Source organism: Ascaphus truei, chromosome 2, assembly GCF_040206685.1.
Source record: "Ascaphus truei isolate aAscTru1 chromosome 2, aAscTru1.hap1, whole genome shotgun sequence".
Taxonomy (NCBI): Eukaryota; Metazoa; Chordata; class Amphibia; order Anura; family Ascaphidae; genus Ascaphus; species Ascaphus truei.
Window position 1 is genome coordinate 320,465,835 of NC_134484.1, and position 20,749 is coordinate 320,486,583.

A 20,749-nucleotide genomic window follows, 5' to 3' on the forward strand; every position below is an offset into this window, starting at 1 on the left:
AAGATTTAAATGGTGCTCAGGCTATGAAGTGCTCATCTGTGTAAATAGCAGTGTTTATCTAGTATAATCTGTGTAATCCTTAATAAAAACAGAGGAAAAAATGCCTAGTGAGACTGAACCCAGTCATCACACACGATGGCATACTGTACCTGTACCTTCACAATCCAAATGGCATATGTTCAGGAGGATGGGTAAAATATGTATAAGGCCAATACCTTTTTCATGCCCTCCATCCGTTCTAGAGTCCAGGCAGATCCAAGGTGTGCCGATCTGAAGCGAAGAAGATCTAAAGTAGTAAGATGAAAAACGGAGCACAACCGTACGAAAAAAAAACAAACGATCATGAGGTGACCCCAATAAAAATGTACTGAAGTCTCATGGACAAAGCGATAAAAAACGCACCACCTACGCGTTTCATGCTAAAAAGTGTTGCAGAAGTTTATGTGCGAATTGGTTAGTATTTCTAATGATTAAACTTAGCTGTAGGGGAAAAGGAACGGCCCTTTATTCATGTGACATGCCAGAGCGGTCTCAAGGTAATTTCCAACAGATCACACATGTTCTACAAGATGGCGTCTAAACGGATTTTCCTCACATATTTCATGCCACATTTGCAAGATGCCTAGTATATTACACCTTTTTAAGTACTCACATTGATGTTTCGGTCAAAGGTAGATCAGACAGCTTAATGATTTTGAGATCTTGGGTGGGGGTAGTTGTATTCCATACCTCAATATACCTCAATATGGACAGCCTGTTGCCTTTGGCATTGTACGCTCAGAATCGCGCGTCCCTTAGTCTTTCTCGAAGCACCCCTTCTTGTTGCCCTCTTGTGTATACAGGGGGGCTGTATCTCGGGCTATGTTTGTTTAATCGTTTCAAATTGGTTAGAGATACCAATGTATTTGCACTTAAATTTCTGCTACATAATCTTTTATAAAGAAACTGCGGATGGACTTTAAAAACACTGCACTAAATACACTGGAGGACACTGAATATCTGCATTTACAAGATGTCATAGCTTTACCAGAAGACAATGAGCATATCGCAGGGGAGGCACCATTTACCGATTTTAAAATCGCAGTAACTTTCACCCCCCTCTCATTCAACGTAAGCACCGATATTGAGGTTTTCGTCAATCTGGTCACCAGGGATTTGGAAAAAATATCTACACATTTGCCCTCGTCTAGTCTCACACACTAAGAACAAACAGTATTAAAAGAACTTCAGGATAACCCTCAGATAAAGGAAGAATCATAGTTGTCCTACAACGTGATGACTACATCACAGAGAATCTGAGACTCCCGTCAGATACCTTTTGTTACACAGTAGGGTCCCAGATTCTGACCCTACACTGGCCTTAATATGCTTATTACCATACTCAAACAGGGCATTGAATACAAGGTCCTCTTAAATCGGGAGTATGAATTTATTCTAGGTAAAACTCCCTATATAATCACATTTTGCAGTCTCCCATAAGTCAACAAACACCAGCTACCACCCGCGAGGTGACCAATTGTCTTAGGTCTGGGGAATCTAACCGAGAATGCAAGTGTGTATGTGTACCGGGTGTTGTGACCCTTTGTGATGAGCTTCCCCTCACATCTCCAGGACAGAAAGCTTTACTGACGAAAATAGAGGGTGTCTCATTAGACAACCAGACATTTATGGTTGGATTGGATGTTGAGGCTCTGTATACTAGCATTCCTCATTTGCAGGTATGAATGTTATCTCACATTTCTTACACAGGAGAGGCACACACTTCAATCTCCATAATGATTTCACACTCAAACTACTAAATTATGTGCTGTCTAAAAACTACTTTCTGTTCAATAGTCACATCTACCACCTGATCAAAAGTACAGACATGCGCACTAATTGTGCACCACTTTACCCAAATCTGTACCTTGGCTGGTGGGAGGAGACAGTGGTTTTCAATGACAAACTAAACATCTACACACATAGATCTCTTGTGCCACTACATACAGTAGAATATATTCTGATTCTGTGGCGTGGCACCATGGATACCCTCCTGGAGTTTATCTCTGTATTGAATCACAATGAGTTGAACCTGAAACTTACCAGTGAGATCCAGACTGAGAAACTCAATTTCCTAAATCTCACTATATATAAGGACAAGGTGACCTGGTCAATAATAACCTTCTAAGTGCAGATAATCACCATCCACCTCACTTTGTCAAAAATATCCCTATGGGCCAGTCCCTACATATCTGAAGGAAGTGCTCCACTGATGCAGAGTTTGAGGAACATGAACGACACATGACTACATGGTTCCTCGAAAGGGGATACATTAAAACATGTCTCAAGAAGTCCTACAAAAGGGCTAAATCCTCTAAACGGAACAAACTTTTAGCCCCCCAAAAACCTGTCTATACAGAACCCAAAGTTATTAGATTTATCGGGACGTTTAATAACAAATAGAACTGCATCAACCATATTATAAAAAGCCACTGGCACCTCCTTCTCTTAGATGAAGATCTTAAACAGGTACTGAAGCCAACACCCAATCTTGTTAGCAGAAGAGCACCAAACCTTAAGGACAATCCTGCCTAACGTCATCACGGAGACCTAGCTTTCTAAAAGACCACAACACTTGTTTAAATGTAGAACCTTCAAAGCCTGCCCCTACATTCTCCTAACAAAATCATTCTCCAACTGGAATGATACAAAGCAATTTAATATCGGTCACTTCATCAACTGCAAAAGCACATGTGTAATATACTAGGCATCTTGCAAATGTGGCATGAAATATGTGGGGGAAACCTGGGCCTAATTTAGACGCCATATTCTAGAACATGTGGGATCTGTTGTAAATTACCATGAAACCCCCCGGCACATCATAAGTATGATGCCCACCAGGGAGACCTTATAGAGTTACAGTTCTACGGGATCGACCATCTCACCACTGATCCCAGAAGGGGTGACTAGGACATGATTCTCCTACAGCGAGAGTGCCGTTGGGTATATGATCTGCTGTACAGGCATTAAGTCCCAATGGCCTAAATGAAGGTTTCCTGTATTCATCCTTTCTATAGCCCACATCACAGACACTGTCCATTTGGTCATTCATTTTAGGTTCACAGTGTTTTGGCCACCAGTGTTCGACCTGTGAGCATCCACGTGTGTACACATTGCTATTGGTACCTCTATCGTGAGCAGCCTCACACATATTGTGTTTTGCCTTTTCCATTGTAATTAATTTAATTATGTCTACCACCTTCTTTTTGATATCCATTTTCTTGTAATATTGACTATTCCATTATAGACAGTCTACCTTTACAAAAGTTTGTGGGTTAGATTAATGCAAATCCAGAATCCGGTGCTCAAAAGACTTGCAACCAAATAATACAGTGATGATAGTCCAGATCAATCTATACACATATATGCAGCAGCAATAGGGGAGATCATATAAGTCCATAAACGGATTGCACAACGTTGTATCCACACTGTGTGTGCAAGCCAAACCCCACTCAGGGACAGTCATGGTTGTCCTGCAAGAGCAGAACTACCGACGCTGTCAATCCACATCAGATATGGAGGGGGTAAGCAGACAAAACAACTGGCTTAGTACTAAAGCACAATAATGTTAAACTCCTCACGGCCCGCTGCGGTGACTTCCGCCAGGCGTGCTCCCAGGCTTGAATAGATGAAGGGAAAGATCCAAATAGAAATTGCCAGTGCACAGTCAAATTAGCAAAGCTAGGACCGTGTGACCAAAAAGTTATTTATTGATTAAAAAACATGAAGTAGTATAGAGCCTGTAATCCTCTAACATGATTCACACTGGAAGTTAGACGATTACCAGCACTATACAACTTTATGTTTTTTAATCAATAAATAACTTTTTGATCACCATGTACTAGATTTGCTACTTTGGCTCTGCACCGGCTATTTCTATTTGGATCTTTACCTTTACAAAAGAACAAGCATTGTATCCACCCTGATATTATGGTATCTATGTTCATCACCTATTGCCCACCATTAGAATAATGAAATACCAGCAAAGGGTGTCAGTGTTTTCTCCTTAATATCTCAACACAGGCAGGACCAAGCAGCAACTCTCTGCTGTGCTTCCTCCACTTGCCGGCACCTCAGGGCCAGCATGGCAAGAGTTAATCTTCTTGGTCACACATCTGACTCCTCTCCGCCACTTCAGGGAGAACACTATAAATAATACGGAGCCCTTAGGGGTGGGATATTACCCTTTGAAAAAGCTACATGCAAAATGTACATCAGGATAAGTGGACGTCACGTGACATGACGCATTAGCGACGTGCACTCCGTTGATCGCATCTACAGTATACGGGCAGCAAGAATTCGTACACAGAGGTCTCACTGCAGAACCTTTGGCTCCCGTTCGTACTTATTTTCAGCAGCTGATACTCAGCAATGCATCATGGCTGTACCTAGGGAGATATTAGCCAAGTTGATAGATATACCTTTCCCTTTCCTCTGTCCCTACCTTCCGTTTTAATATAGAGTTATGTATGTAGGGCAAGTTTATAATTTATATAACTATTTATCGTTATCCTCTAGTCTACGGACCATCTCAAGGTACTATCAACTGTATTTATAGGACACTGCACACCTCTCTTAGCCTACTGAGCAGCGAACATATCTGTACGGTAGTGTGCGGGCCATTGAGTGTCATTACTTACTTAGGCAGGTATCTTACGAGCAGCAGTTAAATGTAGGACACCACACCCTGCCTTGTAAGACAGTTTACATTACCAAGACTGTCTAATTTAGACAACCAGCTACCTGGCAGTTGAACAGTGCGCACTTTGCATGCTGGCAAACATTTGAAGCAGATATACCATTACAGCATGTGTTTGATAGTTATACAGCTGCACGGATTAGCGCATCAGATTCAGACCTTATATGATTACTCACAGCAGACAATCAGCCACTTACAGATATACAGTCAATTAGCATAGATCATCACACACCTTACAGGTTGGCAATATTTGTATTAGATCTACTATTTAAGCCGATTTAGACTTAAGTTTACTGAGGTGACTCTATCAATACCCCCCCCCCCACACATACACACACTTTCTGCACACATTAGGCAAAACAAATGTTGCTACTATTATGATGTGGTGCTGCTCCGTCCCGCGTTATCACAGTCACAGGCTGATGTGTCCATAGGAGAGTTAAGTGGCCTTCTGCACTGACCCTCTACAGCAGGGGAGCACACACTTTTGCTGCTGCGGCAACCTGGCTTGCCTGACCCGATGCTCGCGCCCCACCCCCCTACCTTGGAGCTACGTCAAATGATGTTGCGGGGTCATATGACGTCACCCGCGGCATCATTTGACGCGTGTGACATCATGTCACATGACCCCGCAGAGTCATTTGATGACAGCCGTCAATCACGGTACGTTGTGTGTTGCAGAGACCTCACGCGATCCCACGGCATTTAATTTAAATGCCTTAGGGAGGAGCGTGGGGCCTCTGCAACCGCCGCGCCACCCCAGAAAAATCTCCCCCCCCCCACCTGTTTGTGCACCCCTGCTCTACAGTACTGAACAAAGGATTGCATACCACGCAAAGGTGCTCACACTACTGCCCTGTCCCATGGTCGCATTCCAATTCAGCAGCAGTCATATATTTACTTTTTACTAGTGATATTATCCCAAACAGAGTGCAGATACACAGACATTATTCCCGGAACTGATACCTTTGAATAACTAATACCTTTCAATGACCCCAATCTATTTTAATCTTATTTACTTTTAAAATCGTTTTTATATTCACCCATATACCTACTTACTACCCACTAGGGCCATTTTGATTTATAGCCCTAGTGCAACCCAGATAAATTACAGATAAATTATTTTCCTAGACACATGTTCAACTCAACTCTATATCTGATCAATTAACACAACGAGTTTGGATAACTGAGTCCATGCAATAGGGGCCTTTTGCGTATTTCCCTAGCATAGGAGACACCTTTATGACAGGGCTGTTTTTTTAGCTCCTTCTATGTATCTCCCCTGGAAAATTAGTACAAATGGCATGTGTCATGTGGAACCAAAATGGTTAAACTTAAGCTGCGTCCATAATTTAGCAGTCAGCGCACCTCCGCGCTTACGCTGAGACTCGTCTGCGCATTCAGGAGCGATTGCATGAACTAGCAGATGAGCCAGCGTGTGCGATCAGGAGGCGGGGGAGGCGGGGCACTGACATCACTGGGCCAATAGCCCACGAAGTGCCGATGTCAACGTCACGGCGCCGTGACGATGACCCTGCTTCGCTCTGATTGGGTGTTTCAGCCGACAGCGCGCTCAGAAACAGGTTCTGCTGTCGGCTGAAAATCCCTTTGCCTCAGCACGCCTGCGGACGCTCACGGGAGCCCCCTCTCAAGACATCCTCATTGAGGATGACGGGGCTCATCGCGGAGCGTCCGCACGGCTCAGCGCTGACTGTCCTTCTATGGACTCAGCCTTAGAGAACATTCTAATTGTACATTACTGAAGTTTGCCAAATAGCCACTAGATGGAAGCAAAATATCAAAACGTACCATACAACTGTAAAGAAACATGCTCTGAGTCTGATGAATGTACAGTCATGGCAGTGCAATGAAAGACAATTACATGAACTGTGGATCTTTTTCATTATTACTTTATGAGCTAATGCTGACATTTGAAAGAGCCGTATTTTTACACTTGAAAATGTTAATCCCACATAGCAAAAAAATTGCATTTGTGCATAGATGTTTTAAATGTAACTTTTATTTTTCCGCAATTATACTGTATGTACAATCTCTCCAAATAATACATTAGTAGAATAAACAGGACACTGCACAGGACTTGCAGATAATTATTTATAGGCCTTTATATAAGGCTATAATGCACAAAATTCCCCCCCCCCCCCCCCGGATTACATACCCAAGGATACCTCTGCCTATCACCATTTCCATTGGATTTAATGGTAAGAACAAAGCTCAACAAAGATGATTAAAAAAAGCTTGATCATCTCATCAGGGGCACGAGCTTAATGGTTATGCTTTGACAAGATAGCGCACAAATAACTCACCGTGATATTAATGTTGCCAAGTGTAATTAAAACACATTTGGAACAGTATGTTTTTACTATGAGAAAAAAAAAGATAACAAACGGTCTTACCTATTTGAGATTGAGCAACCATAGTGGAGTTGCGGTCACACAGTGGGGAGAAGGGAAGTCCAAGTTCTGCTTCTTTGTCACCCTGAAAAAATATAGTATATACAGTAGATTATTAATCTATAATACAATAGTACTTTCCCCAGAAGTGCGGGAAAACGAGCATTTGGGAAGGTGACAGCAGAGGGAAGCTGCAGCAGCTCTATGATTGTCTACATGTTTCCCACAGCTGGCTATTGCTGCAGCCTGTTTCCACCCCCACCTCCCCTCCCCCCCCCAGAAATCTACAACTGCGGCGAACATAAGAGGGGCTACATCTGTATATTATACTATATTATTTTAGGTCACCCAATTAGGAATCTAATGTAGCTTGCAGTATGTTAGATTGTATTATATTATTTATTATAGGCTAAAGCTGTAAAATTAAGGGCATTATTGAAATCCCTGCTCTCTGATTGGTTAAAATTCCGGGTGTCATGATAATGTCATGAGATATTGGGTATTTTTAATCCCTCTGGTGCTTGAGGGGTTAATGAGCTACATTTTTAAGAAAAATACAAAATGCTGAGTCTGAAACAGGTCAGAACTGTTTCTTTGAACTGCTCTGAATTTCAAAGGGATTTACTTGGGGAGGGGTGTCCGTGTGGATGGCACACTCAAGGTGTCAATTGAATTAAACCATCTCTAAATCAGCATTGAAGCCTTTGCTGTGTGTATTATATAGTATATGCAAGTGATCCAATGCTAGGTAAAAACCATCTCTAAATTATCATTGAAGCCTTTGCTGTGTGTATTATATAGTATATGCAAGTGATCCAATGCTAGGTAAAAACCATCTCTAAATCATCATTGAAGCCTTTGCTGTGTGTATTATATAGTATATGCAAGTGATCCAATGCTAGGTAAAACCCATCTCTAAATCATCAATGAAGCCTTTGCTGTGTGTATTATATAGTATATGCAAGTGATCCAATGCTAGGTAAAAACCATCTCTAAATCATCATTGAAGCCTTTGCTGTGTGTATTATATAGTATATGCAAGTGATCCAATGCTAGGTAAAAACTATCTCTAAATCATCATCATTGAAGCCTTTGCTGTGTGTATTATATAGTATATGCAAGTGATCCAATGCTAGGTAAAAACCATCTCTAAATCATCATTGAAGCCTTTGCTGTGTGTATTATATAGTATATGCAAGTGATCCAATGCTAGGTAAAAACCATCTCTAAATCATCATTGAAGCCTTTGCTGTGTGTATTATATAGTATATGCAAGTGATCCAATGCTAGGTAAAAACCATCTCTAAATCCTCATTGAAGCCTTTGCTGTGTGTATTATATAGTATATGCAAGTGATCCAATGCTAGGTAAAAACCATCTCTAAATCATCATTGAAGCCTTTGCTGTGTGTATTATATAGTATATGCAAGTGATCCAATGCTAGGTAAAAACCATCTCTAAATCATCATTGAAGCCTTTGCTGTGTGTATTATATAGTATATGCAAATGATCCAATGCTAGGTAAAAACCATCTCTAAATCATCATTTAAGCCTTTGCTGTGTGTATTATATAGTATATGCAAGTGATCCAATGCTAGATAAAAACCATATTTGAATGCTGTTTTCTGTCTACCCCTAATCAAATCAAGTGTTGCCACCTAGGCAGGGAACACCCTGTGTAGAAAACCATTTGTTTGAATGTGCCTCAGATGTGCTAATTAAGCAGACAGAACAACATTGTCAGGTGACTTTTGAGGCCTATATAAACCCAGTCAGAACAGCTAGTCTGCTTGCAGCCCATATCCAAGTGGCCCATTATAAGTGGTATGACTACTGAACAACTGAAGTTTAAAAGGAAGGTCAAAAGAAGTGAGGAAGAAGTGGACACCCCATCTGGCCCTGATTCCTGCATTTGAACTACGCTGGAAAGGAGGATATCATCAATACCAGACTGCATCATTACTGCTGTGATGCTGACTTTACCATTTATATTTGCAGTGACTTCACTTCTTCTCAAATTATGCACTTCTTTTTACCAGCCTCAGTATGTCTCTAACTCCATTCATATATCTCCATCTCTCCTTTCTTCACCACTTCTCTGTTCACATGAACTCCTTTCTTACCTGCGTCCTCTGACACCACACAGCTATATCCCCTGCACTAAAAAACACCCTTACAAATCATCCTCACACATTCTCTTTCTATCCATGCTTCTCCTCCTTGTTTCTGGGGATATCTCTCCCAATCCTGGTCCCTGTCTTATTCCTACATGCGCTCGTCCTCGCCTGCCAACTGCAACCTCTACTCCTTCTGGTGTCAACCCCTCCAACCTCATGCCCATCCCCTGCCACCCTCCCTCCTCTCTCCCTTTCTCCTGTGCCCTTTGGAATGCTCGCTCCCTCTCTAACAAGTTCCTCTCTGTGCATGACTTCTTTCTCTCTCACTCCCTGCTTCTCTTTGCTATAACTGAGACCTGGTTCACTCAGTCTGACTCTGCTCTGGAAGCTGCCCTCTCCTATGGTGGCCTTTCCTTCTCCCACACTCCGCGCACTGATGGCAGGGGTGGAGGCATGGGGCTCCTGCTCTCCTCTCTGTGTCGTTACCGAACCCTTCCTATTCCTCCCTCTCTTGCTTTTCCCTCCTTTGAGGCTCACACTGTCCAGATTTTCTCTCCTCTCCCTGTTCATGTGGCGGTCATCTATCGCCCACCTACCTCTACACATCCCCCTTCTGCCTTTCTCTCTCACTTTGAATCCTGGCTCTCTTTCTTCCTCTCCTCAGACTCCCCTGTTCTTCTCCTTGGGGACTTCAATTGCCACATTGATGACCCCTCTCTCCCTTGGGCTTCCCGCTTTCTTTCTCTAACCTCTTCTTTTGGCCTTCAACAGTGGACTGCAGCCAGCACCCACGAGGATGGCCACTACTTAGACCTGGTTTTCACTAAGAACTTCTCTCTCTCCGATTTCTCCATTTCCCCTTTTCCTCTCTCTGACCATCATCTCATCTCATTCTCTCTATCTCGCTTCTCCCCTTCTCCACCTCCATCTACCCCCCGGTTCTGCAGAAACCTGCGCTCTATTCACTTACCTGACTTTGAGTCCACTTTACGCTCCTCCCTCTCCTCTCTCAGCTCTGCTACAGACCCCGACAACCTGGTCAGGAACTACAACTCTGTCTTGTCCTCCTCTCTTGATCTACATGCCCCATTTTCTCTCTGCCGCACTCGCCCTTCTAACCCTAGACCCTGGCTAAATTCCCACACACGCATGCTGCGTTCCTCCACTCGTTCCTCTGAACGCCTCTGGAGGAAGTCTCACACTCTCGCAGACTTCCTTCACTACAAATTTATGCTATCCTGTTTCAACTCTGCCCTCTCGCAAGCTAAACAAGCCTACTTTTCTGCACTAATCAACATGCACAAGTCTAACCCACGCTGACTGTTCTCTGTCTTTGATACTCTACTCAAACCACCCTCAGCTGCCTCTCCTTCCTCCATCTCCGCTCAGGACTTTGCTGACTATTTTAAGGAAAAGGTGGAATCCATACGTCAGAACATCCCCTCTGTTTCTTCTTCCCATCCTACACCTCTTCCTAACTCTCCTCCTTCCTTCCTTGACTCTTTTTCCACTGTCTCAGAGGAGGCTGTGTCGCTGTTGATCGCCACTTCTCCCTCTACCACTTGCCTTCTTGACCCCATTCCCTCCCATCTCCTAAAAGCTCTTGCTCCTACTATAATCCCTACGCTCACACACATTTTTAACTCCTCCCTCTGCTCTGGAACCTTTCCATCCTCCTTCAAACATGCAACAGTCATACCATTACTCAAAAACACCAAGCTTGACCCTAGCTGTCTTTCTAACTATCGACCTGTCTCCCTCCTGCCTTTTGCCTCTAAACTCCTTGAACGTCTTGTATTCTCTCACTTGCTCCATTTTCTCAACACCTATTCTCTCCTAGACCCTCTACAATCTGGCTTCCGCACTGCTCACTCCACGGAAACAGCCTTCACTAAAATAACTGACGACCTCCATGCTGCCAAAGACAGAGGTCATTACACTCTGCTCATATTACTCGACCTCTCTGCAGCATTTGACACCGTGGACCACCCTCTTCTCCTTCACATTCTCCATACTCTTGGTATTCGGAACAAAGCTCTATCCTGGATCTCATCCTACCTCTCCCATCGTACTTTCAGTGTCTCTTCTGCTAACACCTCCTCCTCCTCTATTGATCTCTCTGTGGGGGTACCCCAGGGCTCTGTCCTGGGACCTCTTCTCTTTTCTCTGTACACTCTCTCTCTCTAGGTGACCTAATAACATCCTTTGGGTTTAAATATCACCTCTATGCTGACGACACACAAATATACTTTTCAACACCTGACCTTACACCTGCTATACAGACCAAAGTTTCTGAATGTCTCTCTGCTATATCATCCTGGATGGCCCTCCGTCGCCTTAAACTCAACATGGCTAAAATAGAGCTCCTCATACTTCCTCCCAAACCTGGCCCTACTACCTCCTTCCACATTACTGTTGGAACTACGATCATCCACCCAGTAGCCCAAGCACGATGCCTAGGGGTCACACTCGACTCCTCTCTCACATTCGCCCCTCACATTCAAAACATTTCTAAAACTTGTCGCTTTTTCCTCCGCAATATAACAAAGATACGCCCTTTCCTCTGTTGCTCGACTGCTAAAACTCTGACTCAGGCCCTCATTCTCTCCCGTCTTGATTACTGTAACCTCCTGCTGTCCGGCCTTCCTGCCTCTCACCTGTCTCCCCTACAATCTATCCTAAATGCTGCTGCCAGAATCACTCTACTCTTTCCTAGATCTGTCTCAGCATCTCCCCTCCTGAAATCCCTCTCCTGGCTTCCAATCAAATCCCGCATCTCACACTCCATTCTTCTCCTCACTTTTAAAGCTTTACACACTTCTGCCCCTCCTTACATCACAGCCCTAATTTCTCGCTATGCACCATCCCGACTCTTGCGTTCTGCTCAAGGATGTCTTCTTTCTACCCCCTTTTTATCTAAAGCCCTCTCCCGCCTTAAACCTTTTTCACTGACTGCCCCACACCTCTGGAATGCCCTTTCCCTCAGTACCCGACTAGCACCCTCTCTATCCACCTTTAAGACCCACCTTAAGACCCACTTGCTTAAAGAAGCATACGAATAGCACTGTGAACATTCTGAACACATGATACATAAAGCTTGGCCCCCTGCAGACGCACTTACCAGAACTCCCTCCTACTGTCTCTGTACGTTCTCCCTACCTACCAATTAGATTGTAAGTTCCTCGGGGCAGGGACTCCTCTTCCTTAATGTTATGTTTGTCTAAAGCACTTATTCCCATGATCTGTTATTTATATTATCTGTTATTTATTGGATTACCACATGTATTACTACTGTGAAGCGCTATGTACATTAATGGCACTATATAAATAAAGACATACAATACAATACAATACAATTAATCAAGGTCTACAGACAGGGTTGGGAGAGAACAGCTTCAAGGTATTTTGTAGAAGGGGTGGGCTCATGAAGGGGCCCTAAAAAAGAATTGTACTTAAGTCTGGGGGAGGTTGTTACAAGTCAGATCTGTCCAGGGGCATGCTTGAAAAGCATAGCAGACCTCATCTTCTGAACCAGTGCCTCTCTGGGAAAAATCCATAGCATGTGGTAATGTACTGTATAGGATTTTCTGTTTTACCCCTTTTTTTTTAAGAAGCTGCACTGCCTTATATTGTAATTGTATGTTTATTTTGTAATACCTTTTCTGTAATTCAAGCACTGTATTTTTATATATATTAAACCATTTAATAAGTAATGCTTTGGGCTCTGAATGAACTTTGTGCACGCTGGAGAGAATAACTTGCTAAACTCAGGCACATGTTACTACAGCTGATTTTGTGTTAAAGTGCATAGTTTTTCCTATCATAAACAGGGACCTGAGGCCCTGGCGGATATTTTAGTCTAAGATCTTTTATCATATCTGCATAACCTCATTGGTGGCAGTGGATGGTTATGATGTGCAATTGAGTGGGGGGTTAATACTAACTCGCTGGTTCCTTGCAGAGGAGAAAGGGGGGTTGCTAGAGAAGCCTTTGTGTATTAACCCTGGTTGCATATCTAAAGTCACGTGCTCACTTGTGTGCTGTTCGTGGCAGTGGTATATTGGGACGGTTTGAGGAGAGATACAACCCATTTGAGGGACCCCTGAGTGGGTGAAGAGTGGGTACGCTTGCGAGCGTCGGTATTAACCCTTGTCCCGTATGCAGGGCACGTGCTAGCAGGGGGTCGTACGTGACAAATGGTGGCATAGCGGTGGGATAACAATTTGTAATTTTGTTAATATCAGAGCTTTTTAGTGGTTTGCGTTTACGCCTGTGGGATAAACGAAACATTAAAAAGTGACTGACCTGTGTGAGTCTTGCGAGAGATCACAGCTCAGTACCCCAAAGCTATTACTCAGTGCTATTTTTATAAAACATACAAGCAGACAGTTTCGTTCCCCCCCCCCCTCTTGTTTTTCTTTTGCTATCTTTTTATTTTGAGTAAAGTGTAGTGAATATGGCTGCTTTATACCGACGCCAGACAAAAGAGGCACTGATGGCTCTGTGTGAGGAGCGTGATCTCCAATGTCTGGGTAAAAATAAAGAAGAGCTCGTACAAATCTTGCTGGAGAAAGATACTGAGCAAGATGCTACACTGGGCCAGGACGACTACAGCAGCGGAACGGAGGGTGGCTTAGCCCTGGAAATTGCCCACGGGTCAAGGAACCCAGGACTATCATAATCTGAGGACTCCAGCAGTTCTCAGCCTGCCAGTGCCTTGGATGTGTACTTGCAAACTACTCTCAAGTACCTAGGACCAGCAGATGACGCAACGCGATTGCAGCTCATCATCCAGTTCCAAGAGCGCGAAGCAGAAAGAGAAAGGCAAGCTGCAGAAAGAGAAAGGCAAGCTGCAGAAAGAGAAAGGCAAGCTGCAGAACGTGACGCAGCGAGATATGCTGCAGAACGTGACGCAGCGAGATATGCTGCAGAACGTGACGCAGCGAGATATGCTGCAGAACGTGACGCAGAAAGAGAAAGACAAGCTGCAGAACGTGACGCAGCGAGATATGCTGCAGAACGGGAGGATGCGAGATACGCGGCGGACCTAAGACACCAGCTGCAACTTGCCAAGCTCCAGAGGGAATCGCCAGCCCCCAGCAGCGGAGATTCCAGCCCGTCCAGGCCACGGATGGAGCATTTCCCAAGCCTGGCGAAAGATGGGGATCTGGACACTTTCCTGCGGGGGTTTGAAAAAACCTGCAGGCAGCATCAGTTGCCGCGTGCCCAGTGGGCGGCATATCTTACACCCACCCTGAATGAAAGAGCCATGAATGTCGTCGCAGATTTGCCGGAGCACCTGGACCAAGATTACGAGGCCATCAAAGCTGCATTGCTACACCGTTTCAACATCACCCCTGAAACCCACAGGCAAAAGTTCAGGGCCCTTCAGCACGAGGGTCCCGGCGGCTTTTCTGAGCTGGTGGGGCGTCTGACATCTTTGTGCAAGCAATGGGTTGGAGGGCTGTAAGTTGAAAGCTTTGATGGGTTATTGGATCTTGTGGTTCATGAGCAATTTTTAACCCTTTGCCCACCTGAAGTGAGAAAGTGGGTTTAGGACCGAGATCCTAAGTCAGCCACCGAGGCTGGCAAGCTTGCAGATTCATATGTGGTTAACCGGAATCCAGTGGTTAACAAGGGGGTCCCGGGATGGAAGAGGGGTGAATCCTGTGAAACCCCACAATGACCGCCCTTTAAGCCAGCTGGGGCTTCATCTGGGGGGGGGAATCCGCCCACCTGGGCAGGGAGATACCCGCCAGTGTTTTACCTGTCAAAAGCAGGGGCACATCAGCCTCGACTGCCCTGACCGGATGAAGCCCGCCGCTGCCTCTGGAGAGGATCACCCCTCGGGAGTACGCCTAGGGGCTTGTGTGGTATCTGGGTCGTGAGAAAACAGAGGTGCCCACTTGCAATCAGTCCTGGTGGGTCAGAAACTCACCCAAGGACTGAGAGACTCTGGTGCTACCCTTACCCTGGTGCGGCCAGGACTGGTCCGGCCTGAGGAAATCATTCCTGGGAGGGTTCTGCATATGGGGGTGGCGGGAGGAGGCCGCCACGTTTTGCCGGTGGCCAAGGTATACTTGAATTGGGGTACTGGGCAGGGTGTGCGGGAGGTGGGAGTAATGAATGATATTCCTGCTAATGTGTTGCTAGGTAATGATCTTGGAAAGATGGTTACCTACTATGAGACCGCTGTGACCCAACCAGATCAGGTACTCGCCGAACAGTTCCAGGTACTAACGCACACTGGGGAAGGGTGACTGACAGATGTCGCACCAGAGTGGGGGGGGTGTGGGAGCCTCCCCGTACAATCCCTCCACACCAACCAGACCGTCCACCAGGGAAATGGAGAGAGAGGCTTGGAGAGACATATAAAGCAAGACTACGAGGCACAGGGACCATCCGCCGAGGGAAGAGAGAGCGAGTCTGGGAGAGGTATATACAGCAAGACCGCGAGGCACAGGGACAGTCAGCTGAGGGAAGAGAGAACGAAGCTGGGGAAGCGATATACAGCAGGCCAACGAGGCACAGGGACCGTCCGCAGAGGGACGAGGGAGCAAGGCGGGGAGAGAGATATACCGCAGGACAGCGAGGCACAGGGACAGCCTGCAGAGGGAAAAGGGAGCGAGGCTGGGAGAGATATATCTACCATAAGAGAAAGCAAGACAGCAAGGCACAAGGACAGTCCGCAGAGGGAAGAGAGGGTGAGGCTGGGAGAGATATCTACAGCAAGAAAAAGCAAGGCGAGGCACAGGGCCAGGCCGCAGAGGGAAGAGAGAGCGAGGCGGAAGGAGATATATTCAGCAAGAAAGAGCAAAACAGCGAGGCACAGGGACAGGCCGCAGAGGGAATATGGGAATATGGTTGCATATATGTCATGTGCTCAAAAGTGAGTTGTTCGTGACAGATGGTATGTTGGGACAGATTGAGGGGAGATATTACTCATTTGAGGGTCCGTGTGTGGAGAAAAGTGACTCAGCTAGAGAACTGTGTATTAACCCTTTTACCATATGCAGGTCACGTACTCACAGGTGTGCTGTACGTGACACTGATCATGATATTTTCTTGGGATGCCTATTTCTGGAATAAGTGCAGAACTTTTTCTAACACATTAAGCTCATTTAGATGTGTCTGTGGGCTTCTTTTCTTTCCTCCGAATCTCACAATATTCATATAGCATAAGCTTTAAGCTTAATCTTTAGCTTTAACGGTTTGAAGTCTGAACTCCAATCTTATTTATCCATGTGACTTTTAGGACTAATTATTTATTTCTTTGTCTCTTCAAGCATCAAATAGTCAAAATGGAAGTACATTTCCATAATGATGTATAGCTTTTTATCTTGATGATTCATTCCATTGCTCACATACAGTCGCGGCCGCCTTTAACCTAATGCGGCTTTCTCCGCGGGTTTTTTTTAAACGCGGCGGCGCGCGTCTTTTTTTTTTTTAGTTTTCCCGCGCCGCGGGCACTTTCAATGATAAGCACCATTAGCGCTTATCTGTTGAAGCGGCCGCCGCGCGGGAAACTCCGTTCAAATCGGAGAAAAGACCCGCATTTATCCCGGCAAGCTTTAGAATAAAGCTGGCCTGAACTGTATGTTTTTCTTTTTTAATTTGTTGACATTTATTTGAAAGGTGTTGCACTAAATGTCACTTTTTACTAATGAATGGAGTTTTTCTGGCTCCCTGGTGTTTCTCAAGACAATGGATTGGTAATGTTTGTTGTTTACTATTTTAGATTGCGGTCACTAATATGCTGCCTGTCAGCTGTCCCTACAGGTGCCTAGGAGGGATTTCTACAAAGATAATTATAATTTTAGAACATATGTAATAGGAATCTATTTTCAGAAAGCACTCACAGCTACAGTACATTAAAACAGTGCTGTATTGCTTAAATATAGGAGATCACAATCCTTGACGTATCCTAACCACACAGGACCAGATCCACAGAGCCACATTATTGACTTAACGATAGGGTGACCAGATTTACAAAAGTAAAAACCGGGAGACATTAAAAAAAATATTTATAAAACAAATGACATTACCAACTGCACTTTATGTCTCCTTTATGTCTCTCCGCCACTCTCTGTCCCCGCTGGCGCTGAGCACGCTCATGCTAGGAGAGCGCTCCAAGCATGAGCGCCGGGTGTCCTGCATGTACGCGCGCGTGTGGGAGGGGCATTGCGGGTAGTTGAGCGCGCGGGTAAGTATAGTTTTTTGTTTACTTAAGCGCTGAGCGCGGGTGAGCATGTGCGCCCGCACACGAACGCCGCGCGCACAGCGTGAGTGGGAACTTACATATATCTATACTGTACATGGAAGTTACTGCCGCCCGCTCAGCGCTAGTGGTGAGGCAGCCTTACAAAAACCCATTCTCTCTCCCCCCGATCACTCCATTCTCGTTCCACCCTTCCCATTCTGTCTCTCTCCCCATTCTCTCCCTCCCCCATTCTGTGTGTGACTCTCTCCCCATTCTCTGTCTCTCTCTCCCCCCCATTCTCTGTCTCTCTCTCTCCCCCCCCCCATTCTCTGTGTGTCTCTCTTTCTCCCCCATTCTCTGTGGGTGTCTCTTTCTCCCCCATTCTCTGTGTGTGTCTCTTCCCCATTCTCTGTGTGTGTGTCTCTCTCTCTTTCCCCCATTCTCTGTGTGTGCATCTCTCTCTCCCCATTCTCTGTGTGTCTCCACCATTCTCTGTGTGCATCTCTCTCCCCCATTCTCTGTGTGTGTCTCTCTCTCCCCATTCTGTGCGTCTCTCTCCCCCATTCTCTGTGTGTCTCTCCCCACATTCTCTGTGTCTCTCTCCCCATTCTCTGTGTGTGCCTCTCTCTCCCCCATTCTGTGTGTGCCTCTCTCTCCCCCATTCTGTGTGTGCATCTCTCCCCCATTCTGTGTGCATCTCTCCCCCATTCTGTGTGCGTCTCTCTCCCCCATTCTGTGTGTGCGTCTCTCTCCCCCATTCTGTGTGTGCCTCTCTCTCCCCCATTCTGTGTGTGTCTCTCTCCCCCATTCTCTGTGTGTCTCCCCCCCCCATTCTCCATGTGTGCGTCTTTCTCCCCCATTCTCTGTGTGTCTCTCTCTCCCCCATTCTGTGTGTCTCTCTCTCCCCCCATTCTGTGTGTGCCTCTCTCTCCCCCATTCTCTGTGTGCAGCTCTCTCCCCCATTCTCTGTGTCTCTCTCCCCAATTCTCTGTGTCTCTCTCCCCCATTCTCTGTGTCTCTCTTCCCCATTCTCTGTGTGTCTCTCCCCCATTCTCTGTGTGCATCTCTCTCCCCCATTCTCTGTCTCTCTCCCCCATTCTCTGTGTCTCTCTCCCCCATTCTCTGTGTCCCTCTCCCCCATCCTCTGTGTGTCTCTCCCCCATTCTCTGTGTGCCTCTCCCCCCCATTCTCCGTGTGTGCGTCTTTCTCCCCCATTCTGTGTGTCTCTCTCTCCCCCATTCTCTGTGTGTCTCTCTCTCCCCCATTCTGTGTGTGTCTCTCTCCCCCATTTTGTGTGTGCGTCTCTCTCCCCCATTCTCTGTCTCTCTCTCCCATTCTCCGTATGTGTGTCTCTCCCCCCCATTCTCTGTGTGTGCGTCTCTCTCCCCCCATGCTGCCTCTCTCCCCCCCATGCTGCCTCTCTCCTCCCCCCCATGCTGCCTCTCTCCTCCCTCCATGCTGCCTCTCTCCTCCCCCCATGTTGCCTCTCTCCTCCCCCCCATGCTGCCTCTCTCCTCCCCCCATGCTGCCTCTCTCCTCCCCCCATGCTGCCTCTCTCCTCCCCCCCATGCTGCCTCTCTCCTTCTCACTCCATTCTCGTTCCACCCTTCTCATTCTGTCTCTCTCCCCATTCTGTCTCTCTCCCCATTCTCTCTCTCCCCCATTCAGTGTATTACTCTTTCCCCATTCTCTGTCTCTCTCTCCCCCCATTCTCTGTGTGTGTGTCTCTCTCTCCCCCATTCTGTGTGTGACTCTTTCCCCATTCTCTGTCTATCTCTCCCCCCATTCTCTGTGTGTGTGTGTGTATCTCTCTCTCCCCCCATTCTCTGTGTGTGTGTCTCTCTCTCTCCCCCATTCTGTGTGTGACTCTTTCCCCATTCTCTGTCTCTCTCTCTCTCCCCCCCCATTCTCTGTGTGTGTCTCTCTCTCTCTCTCCCCCATTCTGTGTGTGACTCTTTCCCCATTCTCTGTCTCTCTCCCTCTCCCCCATTCTGTGTGTGACTCTTTCCCCATTCTCTGTCTCTCTCTCTCCCCCCATTCTCTGTGTGTGTCTCTCTCTCTCTCTCCCATTCTGTGTGTGACTCTTTCCACAATCTCTGTCTCTCTCTCTCTCCCCCCATTCTCTGTGTGTGTGTGTCTCTCTCTCCTCCATTCTGTGTGTGACTCTTTCCCCATTTTCTGTTTCTCTTTCTACCCCAATTCTCTGTGTGTGTCTCTCTCTCTCCCCCATTCTGTGTGTGATTCTTTCCCCATTCTCTGTCTGTCTCTCTCCCCCTATTCTCTGTGTGTCTCTCTCTCTCTCCCTCATTCTCTGTGTGTCTCTCTCTCCCATTCTCCGTATGTGTGTCTCTCCCCCCCCATTCTCTGTGTGTGCGTCTCTCTCCCCCCATGCTGCCTCTCTCCTCCCCCCATGTTGCCTCTCTCCTCCCCCCCATGCTGTCTCTCTCCTCCCCCCATGCTGCCTCTCTCCTCCCCCATGCTGCCTCTCTCCTCCCCCCATGTTGCCTCTCTCCTCCCCCCCATGCTGTCTCTCTCCTCCCCCCATGCTGTCTCTCTCCTCACCCCATGCTGCCTCTCTCCTCCCCCCCCATGCTGCCTCTCTCCTTCTCACTCCATTCTCGTTCCACCCTTCTCATTCTGTCTCTCTCCCCATTCTCTCTCTCTCCCCATTCTCTCTCTCCCCCATTCTCTCTCTCCCCCATTCTGTGTGTGTGTGTGTGTGTATCTCTCTCTCCCCCATTCTGTGTGTGACTCTTTCCCCATTCTCTGTCTATCCCTCCCCCCATTCTCTGTGTGTGTGTGTATCTCTCTCTCCCCCCATTCTCTGTGTGTGTGTCTCTCTCTCTCTCCCCCATTCTGTGTGTGACTCTTTCCCCATTCTCTGTCTCTCTCTCTCTCTCCCCCCCATTCTCTGTGTGTGTGTCTCTCTCTCTCCCCCATTCTGTGTGTGACTCTTTCCCCATTCTCTGTCTCTCTCTCTCTCTCCCCCCATTCTCTGTGTGTGTCTCTCTCTCCCCCATTCTGTGTGTGACTTTTTCCACAATCTCTGTCTCTCTCTCTCTCCCCCCATTCTCTCTGTGTGTGTGTCTCTCTCTCTCCTCCATTCTGTGTGTGACTCTTTCCCCATTTTCTGTTTCTCTCTCTCCCCCTATTCTCTGTGTGTGTCTCTCTCTCTCCCCTATTCTCTGTGTGTGTCTCTCTCTCTCTCCCCCCATTCTCTGTGTGTCTCTCTTTCTCTCTCCCCCATTCTGTGTGTGACTCTTTCCTCATTCTCTGTCTCTCT

The 20,749-nt window shown here is 46.4% G+C and overlaps 1 protein-coding gene across 6 annotated transcripts in view; it reads right to left on the reverse strand.

The window, feature by feature from the left end:
• PDE1C (phosphodiesterase 1C) overlaps nt 1-20,749 on the reverse strand; it is a 1,267,836-nt gene that overhangs the window by 114,620 nt on the left and 1,132,467 nt on the right. For all 6 annotated transcript variants that reach the window (XM_075586551.1, XM_075586550.1, XM_075586552.1 and 3 more), the window contains one exon: nt 7,153-7,234. In XM_075586551.1, the coding sequence (XP_075442666.1) occupies nt 7,153-7,234 (82 nt within the window). The remainder of the gene's footprint in view (nt 1-7,152; nt 7,235-20,749) is intronic.